General features: G+C 45.6%; 1 protein-coding gene across 2 annotated transcripts in view; it reads right to left on the bottom strand.

Moving 5' to 3' along the window:
- The window catches only part of MYO3B (myosin IIIB), a 288,698-nt gene that overhangs the window by 242,656 nt on the left and 33,160 nt on the right, over positions 1–12,882 (bottom strand). For both annotated transcript variants that reach the window (XM_083405794.1, XM_083405795.1), the window contains 3 exons: positions 10,664–10,847; positions 8,124–8,258; positions 200–304 (listed from right to left, as the gene is read on the bottom strand). In XM_083405794.1, coding sequence (XP_083261920.1) covers positions 200–304; positions 8,124–8,258; positions 10,664–10,810 — 387 coding nt within the window. In that variant the 5' untranslated portion in view covers positions 10,811–10,847. The remainder of the gene's footprint in view (positions 1–199; positions 305–8,123; positions 8,259–10,663; positions 10,848–12,882) is intronic.

Below are 12,882 nucleotides of genomic sequence, written 5' to 3'. Positions count from 1 at the left end.
CCTAATTTTAGGGAGGGCAATCAAAACAATCTGCATGCACACTGTTCGATGCATCACATCCTGCAAACAGCCCCCCGCTGCTGCTATTACAAAATCCGCGTTTTACTGTCAGCCGCGCCATCATTTATAAATAGAAAATGTCATCAGTTGTGTAAATTGCACCCTCTGCTGTCATTAGAAGCTTAATGAACATCCTTACCAGGAGAGCGCCGTATAAGATGTACGAGATTATAGCTTCATCCAACTGCTGGCCACACTTCAGCAAGCCTTTGACAAGGTCTGTGACAGAACCTCCGTTGCACAGCTGCAAAAAGGGGGCGGAAGAGGGGAAAGAGAAAGCAGAGCAAGACCCCCTGTTAGTCACTCAACAGGCCTGTTTAGCTTGCAGATCTCTGCTTTCGTGGATCAAGTAACAATATATACACACGAGATTCGACGCTGGGCTGTAAGCTCATGAAGATGAAACTAGGCCCTCTTGATTCCCATGACACTTCCCTTTCCAAACAGAAGCCACAGTTCAGAAGAACTTCATTGGCTTCCCATTCTCAGGAATGGGAAACATGTGGCAGCTTTTCCAATTGCCTGCACAGAGCATTGCTTCACATAGATGAAATCAAGGATGCTTGTGACCTGTTATTTACTGGTTTGATTTCTTTCCTGCTCTTCACCATGAGGTCCCAGGGCGGGTTATGGCCATTTTAAAAGCACAGTATTAAAAACAGTTAAAATACATTAGAATTAAGAGAGTGGGGTGGGTCCTAAAATATACATCTCAAGGGTCAAAGGCTTCGTCATCATCACAAGGTTACTAATGAGTACAGTGCCTCCATGGATAAATGCAGCTCCCCTAGACATAAAGCCTTCTTCATTCATTTCAGGAGGGAAGCAAATCCCACTGCAAAATCATAGAATTGTAGAGTTGGAAGGGACCACGTGGGTTGTTATGTATTCAATGGCCTGTTTTTGCCTGAGCTTGAGTCTGGACTAAGGATTCTGAGCCCCAGTGTTCTGATTCGATACATGATATCCAATCACAAAAACGTTTCAGGATTTGGGCCTCTGCCATTGGCCCTTAAACTCTGAGTCATGATTCGCAGCTTGGAAGTTTAGACAGCCAATCGTGTTGAGAGTGGGAGTGGCCCATGCCTTCAGAAACGTATAAAAGCACTTGCTTTGCCCCTGTTGTCCAGTTCTGTTAGTTCTGTTATCACTGTGTCTTGCCTTGTGGGAACCCACCTACACTTCAGGGGTCATCAAGTCCGAACCCCTGCAATGCAAGAATCTTTTGCCCAACGTGGGGCTATAACCCATGACCTCGAGATTAAGAGTCTCACACTCTGCCGACCGAACTATTCCTTCTTCATTGCCTTCCTTCCATTCACTTTAAAGGGTCAATGTACTGAGGATCAGAATGAGACCCTAAGGTTCCCTTAAACCATTGGGTTCCAACATCCATGTTAGGGACTAGGGTGGCTTATAATAGATAGGTTCCTGCGTCAAGTGACATTTCGAAGTCATCTAACTTTGATACTTGTTGTTAATGTAAAAGGCCCAGAGGGTCTGATCAGTCACCAGCCCTTAGGCCTGGCAAAATAGGTGGAAAAATTAGGAATCTGAAAACATAAGAGAACTGGAAGCCGCATTATACTAGGTTAGACTATTTGTCCCTCTAGCTCAGGCATAGGCAAACTCGGCCCTCCATATGTTTTAGGACTACAATTCCCATCATCCCTGACAACTGGTCCTGTTAGCTAGGGATCTTGGGAGTTGTAGTCCCAAAACATATGGAGGGCCGAGTTTGCCTATGCCTGCTCTACTCTGACAGGCAGCTCTCCAGGGTCTCAAGCAGAGGGTCTTCCTGTCTTTCTTTTCCAGGTTTCATGAATGGGTTGGACACGGAGGAACCAAGGGAAGAAGACTTGAATAAAACAGGGAGTAGTGGTGAAGAGAGAGGAGACTGGGAGTATGAGGTGTCAGAAGCTGAAGATGTAACAGGGTTTAGTGAGTGGGGAAGAGTCTGTGGCAGGTCAGAATCAGAGGCAGAAGCTGAAGGTGAGTGGAGAGAGGGAGGACAAGAGGCAGAGAAGAGTCGGGCTGGTGAAGAGTCACGGGTGTCTCCTCGTCCTACTGAGACAAGCTCCCCTCCCTCTTCGTCTCCCAGAACCAGAAGAGGCATGAAGAGGGTGGAGCAGGGACAGACTGCACACGGGCGCAGCCTCCGGTTGCTTGGGGAAAGCCCTGGAGAGGAGGGGACTTGGACAGCTGTGTGCAGATGGGGACTTTCAGTCTCGGCAACTGCTTTTCATGGAATAAGACGAGCTGCTCAATAGGCCTGACATTGAACCAAGTCTGTGGAGATCATGGGGTTTTTTGCTAATAAGGAGTTAACTCCAACTTTGAACTCTGCGATTACGGACCAGCATACTTCTGTGACACTTGGAGAGGTGGGGGACCGAACGTGAGCCCTCCTCCACACAACACATCACGTTCTCTACCACTGAGCTCTGGTCCTTGCCCAAAGTTAAAAGGAAGGGACCCCTGACCATTAGTTCCAGTCGTGACCGACTCTGGGGTTGTGGTGCTCATCTCGCTTTATTGGCCGAGAGAGCCGGCGTACAGCTTCTGGGTCATGTGGCCAGCATGACTAAGCCACTTCTGGCGAACCAGAGCAGTGCACAGAAATGCCGTTTACCTTCCCGCCAGAGTTGTACCTATTTATCTACTTGCACTTTGACGTGCTTTCGAACTGCTAGGTGGGCAGGAGCAGGGACCGAGCAATGGGAGCTCACCCCGTCGTGGGGATTCGAACCGCCGAACTTCTGATCGGCAAGTCCTAGGCTCTGTGGTTTAACCCGCAGTGCCACCTGTGTCCCACCAGCTAAACTGAATTGAGTGTTGTTGTTTTTAATGGGATTCATCTCTGTTTTGAAATATTGTGTGTGTGTATCAGAAGTGGTATACTTTTTTACTAACGTATCTTTTCTAAAAGTGCCTTTTGTGTGAAGGAAAATCCAGGAGGGGTGTGTGTGTGTGTGTGTGTGTTTAAGGGACAAGATTGATGGACTTGATAACTGGGAGGCAACAAATTACAGTCATTTCAAACCTTCACTCCATCAATACTCCTGCTGGCAGGCAATATAAAATAGATGGCAGACATATCTCTATACTCGGGCTTGATGGCGCATTCTGCCAACAACCGAGATGAAACATTCAGAATCCAGAAAAGCACAGCTTCTTGCAAACATTTCCCCCATCTATAGTTTTCCACATTCTAAAACGGCGAGAGAAAAAGTAAAATTAAAACCTTTCTAAATGGATTTTTGCCCACATCATTAGTTCATCACTCATCCTCGTGTCTCTCCAGTAGCTATTTTGCTATCACCCTGGTGTCTTTTTTTCTATTGCATTCACCAGTAGAAAATCTCAGCTATAGTTCTAGATGGACCAGTATATCTCCTCAAAGCACATCTGACCACCGTATGATTGCTGTTTAGATCCATAACAACCCTATTAAGATGAGGTGTGAGCTCAAGAAGAAGAAAAGGTGTATGGATTTGATATCCCGCTTTATCACTACCCGAAGGAGTCTCAAAGCGGCTAATATTCTCCTTTCCCTTCCTCCCCCACAACAAACACTCTGTGAGGTGAGTGAGGCTGAGAGACTTCAGAGAAGTGTGACTGGCCCAAGGTCACCCAGCAGCTGCATGTGGAGGAGCGGGGAAGCGAACCTGGTTCACCAGATTACGAGACTACCGCTCTTAACCACTACACCACACGGGCTCTCAACATGAGTGGCCTAGGAACATGTAGTAAGGCACGAGAGGTACAGTTGTGGATGTTTCTTTGCTTCTGTTTTGGTTCCTCATACTGGGGTTAGAAAAAGACAGGCTTGTGGCCTCACAGTACAAAGTGGCCTTCCTCAACCCTAGGCCCTCTAGATCAAGGTTTCCCAAACTTGGGACGGCAGCTGTTTTTGAACTACAGTTCCCACCATCCCTGGTTGTTATGGTACTGCCAGAGAATGCAGGGGAGGAGCAGGAACAGGCAGAGGGAGGGGGGCAGGAAGTGGCGATTGAGGAAGGAGGGGAGAGCCAGGAGGTGGGACGGCTCTCAGATGCTGAACCAGAGCCTCAGCACCACACAGGAAGTTCTGGCACAGACAGTGAGACAATGCCTATTCCGTCTGCCAGGGAAAGGAGAGAGTTAAAGAGGAGGGGGGAGGGGAGAGGCATCACGTGAAACTTTTTCTGTTGGAGAAGAAGCCGGCGTAAGCCATTCCCAGAATCTGAACCGGAGGATTCAGATGCATGATTGTAATGCGCTGTAAAATAAAGACTGTATATACAGTGGTACCTCGCAAGACGAATGCCTCGCAAGACGAAAAACTCGCAAGACGAAAGTTTTTTGGTTTTTTGAGTTGCTTCGCAAGACGAATTTCCCTATGGGCTTGCTTCGCAAGACGAAAACGTCTTGCGCCTTTTCCAATGCATTCCTATGGGAAACCGTCGATGCATTTCCTATGGGAAACCGTCGATGCATTTCCTATGGGAAACCGTGCTTCGCAAGACGAAAAATTCACAAGACGAAAAAACTCGCAGAACGAATTAATTTCGTCTTGCGAGGCACCACTGTATGTATCTCTGAGTGAGCAGAGGTGCTTCTTGTGAAGAACATTCACAAGCCATCGCACTGGTATCTGGGAATGATGGGAGATGTAGTCCAATAACAGCTGGAGACCCATCAGCACCAACCAGCAAGGCCAATGACATATCCTCCAACATTTCTCCATTGAAAACAAGGCGGTCCCATTCTAGAATGATAATTTTCCTATTTATACCCCACACATCCTACTGGGTTGCCCCAGCCACTCTGGGCAGCTTCCAACATCTATAAGAACACAATAAAACATTAAACATTAAACAAACCTGCCTATGCAGGATTGCCTTCAGACAGCTTGAGGGTCAGATAACTCCATACCCCACAACATTTCTCCAATGAATATTGGGACATCCTAAGGAAAAGCAGGGCATTCTGGGATCAAATCAGAAACCGGGACAGCTTCTCTAAATCAGGGACATCCCTGGAAAATAGGGACACTTGGAGGGTTTGCAGTGACTTGGGATCATGAGACCTGAAATCCGAAATATCTGGATGTAGCCATGTTGAGGGAGGTTGAGAAAGTTGGTGCATGAGGCCAGGGGGAGGCGAGGGGTTGGTGTGTGTGTGTGTGTTGCTCGCTTTTGTAAATAAGTGAACAGGGCTGCAGGAGTTCCTTTTTCCTCCCCTCACGTTGAGGTAATAATAACACTTTAGTCATGACAGGTCCAAGTGTTCAAAGGAGCTCTGAGTGAGAAAGGTATTGCTCACAGAGTATAAGCCTGGCAGAACGAAGATGCCCCGAGGGGAAATAAGAACTTTTAATTACATTTTCACCCCCAGAAGTTAGCCACAACACAAAGAACATATGATTTCATCAAAGAAACAGCAACAAAAGCATTTGAGCCCTTTTGTATGGCGTTCCTTTCATTGAATTCAAGTGTTATAAATAGCAATTGCAGCACAACAGAGACAAAATTGGTATGCAAATCCTGAAGTGCAGGGTATTTCAGTTGCGTCAATAACGCTAACATTTCGCTAACTTTCTCCCCGCCTGCAGTTTGATGACTGCAATCCAGAGGGGGTGAAACCACGAGTGAATTATTCTGAAGGGCAAAGTGGATGTGATTCAGTAGATGCATCAACAGGGTTTGGAATTTTATCAATAAGCAAAGCAGCAATACAGTCAGGAAATCAGTCCCTGGAGGAGGGGATGTTTTGACCCTTTCTGCTTTCCTGATTGAAATCGGGGGTGGGCAAGTGGTAGCTCAGGGATCTCCTGGCAGATCTCTGGTTGATTTGTAATAGATAGGAAATGGTTCCTGGATCCCAGTTGTTTAACAATAACAGCAAATCAACTTTCCCCACTCGAATTGGGCTGCAGAAATGAAGGACACTTATGCAAGAGTCGGCATCTGCATGAAAATTTTCTGAGCTCAGTTCAATTCTGGTACTGAAAATAAATCAAATCCCTAATCCCCAAACATGATCCAAAGCCCCCTGTTCATAAATTCTTTTGCCACGTGGCTCTGTTCAGAAGATTTGTGGGTTCCAGTAAAACAACAACAACCCACAAAGTAGATCCGACAGGCCTGAAGTCTGCATACCCGCCAACATTTCTCCGATGAAAACAGGAAAAGTGGGACATTCCGGGATCAAATCAGAAACCAGGATGGCTTCTCTAAATCAGGGACGTCCCTGGAAAAGAGAGATACTTGGGGAGTCTCAACCTGTCCACTCGTGATCTGAATCACTCTTCAAAGCTACTACCTGTCTCGTGAACAAAATCATACTGAGGTCAAATTGGAGCTTGGAGTGGCCATTTCAGCTAGGAGAAAGCGTCAACCAAACCCTCTCTTCTCGGCCCTATTTTTCCAATGCTGTCTGGGCCCTATAAAGGAAACTAGGAAATCATCTTCACTGATCATGGTTTGGCACACTGAGAGTTTCCCTCTTGGAAGCTACCTCCACCCCAAAATGGATTTTTCAGCTACCCCGAGTCTGCTGAATTCAATTCAATTCAATTCAAAATCCTTTATTAGGCATAGCACACCGCACATTAACATACAAACATCATATATAGACTGTATAAAATACGGGCTCAGTGAACACAATTTATCCTAGTCCTAATCTTAACTCCAAAAAATAAATCAATGTACATTGATAGTGTAATACAACACAACAACAACACCTACCATTAAAAACCACTAAGTCTCTTTATCATGGGCCATTCTTTCTTCATGGACAGCACTTAAAAAATCAGCCACTATTAAAGTGATTTGATCATCGCTGTCCGCCAGCAGGTCCTGAACAGTCTGCTGAATGTGGATGACACTTATTGCAAAGCAAAATGAGAAGGGTCTGGAGAACACTGTAGATGGCACCCACAGGTGGTACTCCTTTCAACGACTCTCGCCACCCAAACCTTCCTTTGCTTTTGCATGCTTCTTCCCTATAAGGCTACAACCTGATCAGGAACCAACACCCAGTATGTCTTGAGAGGATGACATCCCAAGAAACATGATGCTGTATGATTTAACTGCCGGTCGGATCAATTGAAAGAATGGAATGAGCTTAGGAAAGCTAATAAGCTTAGAATGGAATGAGCTTAGAGTTTAGGAAAGGCAGTTGTTGTGGTTCAGTGGCGTCCTTCAAACTGTGTCCTCCTTCAAATTCTCACCCAATAACTTCATAGCCCACACATGAGACAAATAGTAGCTTCCAAAACCTGGGCATTAGAAATTGCACAATGAAGTTTCGTTTTGAATTTTCAGTGGAGAACGTTCCTCTCGACCATTTCAGATCAGCATTACAACCAGTATGAAAGGCATAAGGGAGTCCTTTGTTGTGTTCAAAGGTAGTAAAACAGTAGGTGTTGGGGTGGGGTTTTTTTGGGGGGGGAACCCAATGGTTCTGCACTCCAGGGACAGGCAGCCAGAGGACATTATTGCTGCCATCTAAGTAAAAAAAACTTCCTTGACATGTGTGAAAATGGAGTACACAACAGAGGTTGCTTAGCTTGAATATATTCCTTCAGTGCCCCTCCCCAAAGTACTGTGATCGGAGAGCCCTTGCAGAATGATTCCCTGTGGTTAAAAGCTATATTTGTCCGTCACAAAACTGTACCCCTTCCTCTCTCACTTCTCCCTCACAGGGGTCTTCTTCATTTGGAGAGGTTGAGAGAAGTATATATTTTCTCAAATATGCTGACTGAACAGCCCAAATGATTATGGATCAACTTGCCATCCACCTAAATTTGGATGAAGCCAGATTCTTTCTGAAGTGGCCCACTTCAGTTCAGAAATATGCATTTGTAAATGTACAGTGTAAATGCTAAGTAGACAGGACATCTGGCGCTGCATTTCCTTCCCAAAGGAACCCTCCGATTAATAACCACGAGCAGAAAGAGACAGAATTCTTCAGAGAATAACGGTCGGCCAGTATTTCTGCTTCTACATTTTTGGAAGAAGCAGTTAGCTCGTAAAAAATCTCTTTTAATTAAGATTTAGTCTCACAAAATATCTTACCTCAAGAACAAGCCACAGCTGTCCGCCCACATATTGATCTGCTTTGTAAAACATTCCATAGAATTTAACAACGTTGGGGTGATTTGGAAGGAATTGCAAGATGTTGTATTCTGCTTCAATTTCTTCATCCACATCCTAAATTGGAGGCACACAGAGAGGGCACTTTACAAATATAACAGCTTTATTAGGGGTGGATTACATGACATAACACATCTAGAGACAGCAGTCACGTAAACATGGCTTTGGGGCAGCATTAAAAATATTAAAGGGGTAATAATAATAATAATAATAATAATAATAATAATAATAATAATTTATTTATATCCCGCTCTCCCCAGCCAAGGCCGGGCTCAGAGCGGCTAACAACAGTAAAAATAGCACAGTTTACATAAAATCACAATCAATTAATTGAAATACATTCTAAAATCAATTCAGAAACAAATTAATGGCAACCATTGGGCTAGAGTTCTATGAAGATTACAGAAGGAGAGAGGGGGTCAGAGGCCTGGCAGAACAGTTCTGTCTTGCAGGCCCTGCGGAAAGATGTCAAGTCCTACAGGGCCCTAGTCTCTTGTGACAGAGTGTTCCACCAGATCGGGGCCACAGCCAAAAAAGCCCTGGCTCTGGTTGAGGCCAGCCTAACCTCCCTGTGGCCTGGGATCTCCAAGATGTTTTTAAGACAGTAAGGTCCTCCGTGGGACATACCAGGAGAGGTATGCTGAGGGGCCTTGGGAAGCTCTACTAGTAGATATGGGGAGTATGTCACTGGGGCAATTCTTAGGCCAACGGAAATCCCCTAGCCCTCCAATGGGAAGCTTGTTCCAGTGATAGCTCATCTTCCAGGGATATTGTGCTAGCAGAGTAAGGGGGAGGCTGTGTGTCGGGGGCAATGGGCGCAGACACAGAGATGCCAACACACACCAGGAAGGGACCCGTGGTTAATAACCTCCTGCTACAGTCAATGGGAAGGTAAAAGGAAAAGACGCCCCTACCTCTTGGCCTGCTCATAGCAGGGTGTAATGGTTGCATTGCCAGCAAATCTCCTCACACACCTGTTAAGGTAAAATACACCTGCTCTGCCTGCCTACATACTTAAGAAGACCTGTTAGGTAATAAATTTCATTGAATGCAATGAAACTTTCTTCTGATGTTTCAGATTGGGCTCTTATTCCCATAAACTCTGCCACCCGGGTGGTGCTGTGGTCTAAACCACTGAGCCTCCTGGGCTTGCCGATCAGAAGGTTGGTGGTTCGAATCCCCGTGACGGGGTGAGCTCCCGTTGCTCTGTCCCAGCTCCTGCCAGCCCAGCAGTTCAAAAGCACACCAGTGCAAGTAGATAAATAGGTACCACTGTGGCGGGAAGGTAAACAGCGTTTCTGTGCGCTCTGGCTTCCGTTATGGTGTTCCATTGCGCCAGAAGCGGTTTAGTGATGCTGGCCACATGACCTGCCAGCTGCCTCGGCCTGAAAGCGAAGATGAGTGCCACACCCCATAGTCAAATTTAACTGGACTTAAACGTCCAAGAGTCTTTTACCTCCTTTTTCCCCCCCACCTTATTCCCATAAACTCTACTTTTCCTCAAACCATTTAGGTTTCATTTATAAATCATTTCACTTGACTCTAGTTTTCTCGGATAACTACTTTTTCATTAAAAAATAAATAAATTACCTATGTATCTTCTTTTTTAAAAAAAAAATTATAATAACATTACCTATGCATGTCCTACACACAAACGGTACCAAACCTAGACACTTGTGGCATATTGAGAAAGATTATGGGTCTTTTGCTGCAACATGTTGAAACCTGAGAACTCTACCTATCTTCAGAGTTGACTTCTTAAGCCTTGCAATTGCAGAGGCACATGCAATTTGTGAATCCAGTTTAGTTTTCAGTACCAAACAAAGTGCGAGATCCCAGCACAGACAGAAGTCCAACCTTTGCACACAAACAAAAGCGCCTGAGTTCAGTTGGGGTTAAATGCAATGTTGGAACAGCTATCTCCCTTAAAAAAGGTAAAGGGACCCCTGACTGTTTGGTCCAGTCACGGACGACTCTGGGGTTGGGGCGCTCATCTCGCTTTATTGGCTGAGGGAGCCGGCGTACAGCTTCCAGGTCATGTGGCCAGCATGACTAAGCCGCTTCTGGCGAACCAGAGCAGCGCACGGAAACGCCGTTTACCTTCCCGCCGGAGCGGTACCTATGTATCTACTTGTACTCTGACGTGCTTTCAAACTGCTAGGTGGGCAGGAGCAGGGACCGAGCAACGGGAGCTCCCCCCGTCGCGGGGATTCGAACCGTCGACCTTCTGATCGGCAAGTCCTAGGCTCTGTGGTTTAACCCACAGCGCCACCCACGTCCCCGTACTACCTCCCTTACTTTCTGTCATAATGTGGTTTTTGTACACCTGAACAATTACCCCCCAAATACTTGCATTTCCTCTAATTACTGAGTATGGGTATCACTTCTGTTTGTGCAGGGGGGCTTGGATCTGTTTGGAGGGGGAAAAGGAAATCAAATTGTTAACTTTCCTCTTTACTTACACTGATCGGATCCAGAATCTTCACTGCTGCCAAACTGCCATCCTTCTTATGAGTAACTTTATAGACTTTCCCATACGTTCCCTTTCCAATGGTCTCAATAATTTCCCAGGTATCTGAGGGATCGGGTAACGATTCCAGCCCAATCATATTCTGATTATACTGAAACAATCCATAGAGTGGCTTCCTGCGGAAAGGAAATGGTTAAAGCAAAATATTACCAGGTTAGCTTCACATAAGCAACTCTCCTTGCCTCAGAGGCTGTCATGAGGAAAACTATGTTAATTAAGGGGGGGTTGCCAAGTCTGGAAGCTAAATTGTGGCGACATCTAGGCTTCAGCTCCAATCCCTGCAGCCATTGACATTTAGAAGTCTTTATAACTTCTAATTTGGGATGCTATTGTAAGCAACATCTCACTATCCAGCCCATTCGTTTCCCAACACAGATGTTAACTTCTTGACTTGGAAGAACATACTCTCTTCCACAACCTTGTGTTCCTGCAGCCTGACCACTGAATAATAATAATAATAATAATAATAATAATAATAATAATAATAATTTATTATTTATACCCTGCCCATCTGGCTGAGTTTCCCCAGCCACTCTGGGCAGCTTCCAACCAAGTGCTAAAAACAATACAGCATTAAATATTAAAAACTTCCCTAAACAGGGCTGCCTTCAGATGTCCTTTAAAAAGAAGATAGCTGCTTATTTCCTTCACATCTGAAGGGAGGGCGTTCCACAGGGCAGGCACCACTGCTGAGAAGGCCCTCTGTCTGGTTCCCTGTAACCTCACTTCTCGCAGTGAGGGAACACCAGAAGGCCCTCGGCGCTGGATCTCAGTGTTCGGGCTGAACGATGGGGGTGGAGACTCTCCTTCAGGTATACTGGACTGAGGCCGTTTAGGGCTTTAAAGGTCAGCACCAACACTTTGAATTGTGCTCGGAAACGTACTGGGAGCCAATGCAGATCTCTCAGGACAGGTGTTATGTGGTCCTGGTGGCCACTCCCAGTCACCAGTCTAGCTGCCGCATTCTGGAGGTCTCCTGCGCCATCAAAATCCTCCACCAATTTTGCCATACTGCATTTTATTGCATGCATCTCTCGTCTTGGATATATGGATGCATTATAACAAAATTTAACTATTTATACCCCACACATCTTACCAGGTTGCCCCAGCCACTCTGGGCAGCTTCCAACATACATAAAACTTTTTTTAGAAACTTCCCTATACAGGATTGCCTTCAGACGGCTCGGGGGTTGCTTAATTCCATACCCTCCAACATTTCTCCAAAGAAAATAGAGACATCCTAAGGGAAAGTTGGACAGTCTGGGATCAAATCAGAAACCGGGACGGCTTCTCTAAATCAGGGACATCTCTGGAAAATAGGGACACTTGGAGGGTCTGCAAATATCAGCATCTCAAAACCATCAGAGTTGAACATTAACTCCCCTTCTGGCGGTTCCCTCGCTGCAAGAAGCCAAGTTACAGGGAACCAGGCAGAGGGCCTTCTCGGTAGTGGCACCCGCCCTGTGGAACCCCCTCCCACCAGATGTCAAAGAGAAAAACAACTACCAAACCCTTAGAAGACATCTGAAGGCAGCCCTATTTAGGGAAGCTTTTAATGCTTAATAGGCTATTGTATTTTAGTGTTCTGTTGGAAGCCGCCCAGAGTGGCTGGGGAAACCCAGCCAGATGGGCGGGGTATAAATAATAAATTATTATTATTATTATCAGCTTGAAAGGAACCAAATATTTACACCAATAAAATCCAGCTCCTCGTTATTTTTATAACCAGCACTGGAAGTAGCAGGCTCCTCCTTAAGTGTCTATTCTGCATATGGATGCATGCTGTGGGTATAAAAAAACATACACCCCTCATAATAAAATGCGCTTCAGAACAGGATAAGACCACAATTTGATTGCAGGATGGCAATGCTTCTCTAAGTATGGAAATAGCCCTTCAGCTGACTTCCACAGGCTTTAGGCCTGATGATACAAGCAAGCTGTTCTTCCCCACCCCCTTTTACTTTTTTAAAGCTCCAAAATCTATGGCTGTTATGTACTGAGTTGAATAGGATCCAAAATGCAGCAGTCTGATTGGTCCTAGAACGATAGGATTCAGAATGCAGCCGTCTGATTGGTCCGCAGGAGCCACCCAATCCAGCTCCAGGTGGAAGTGAATCTGCAACCTGATTGGCCTACAGTAGAATCCCAGAA

Source organism: Podarcis tiliguerta (genome assembly GCF_965153285.1).
Source record: "Podarcis tiliguerta genome assembly, chromosome: 1".
Lineage (NCBI taxonomy): Eukaryota > Metazoa > Chordata > Lepidosauria > Squamata > Lacertidae > Podarcis > Podarcis tiliguerta.
The sequence above is the reverse complement of the archived record's forward strand: the minus strand, read 5'-3'. Positions and strand labels throughout refer to the sequence as shown.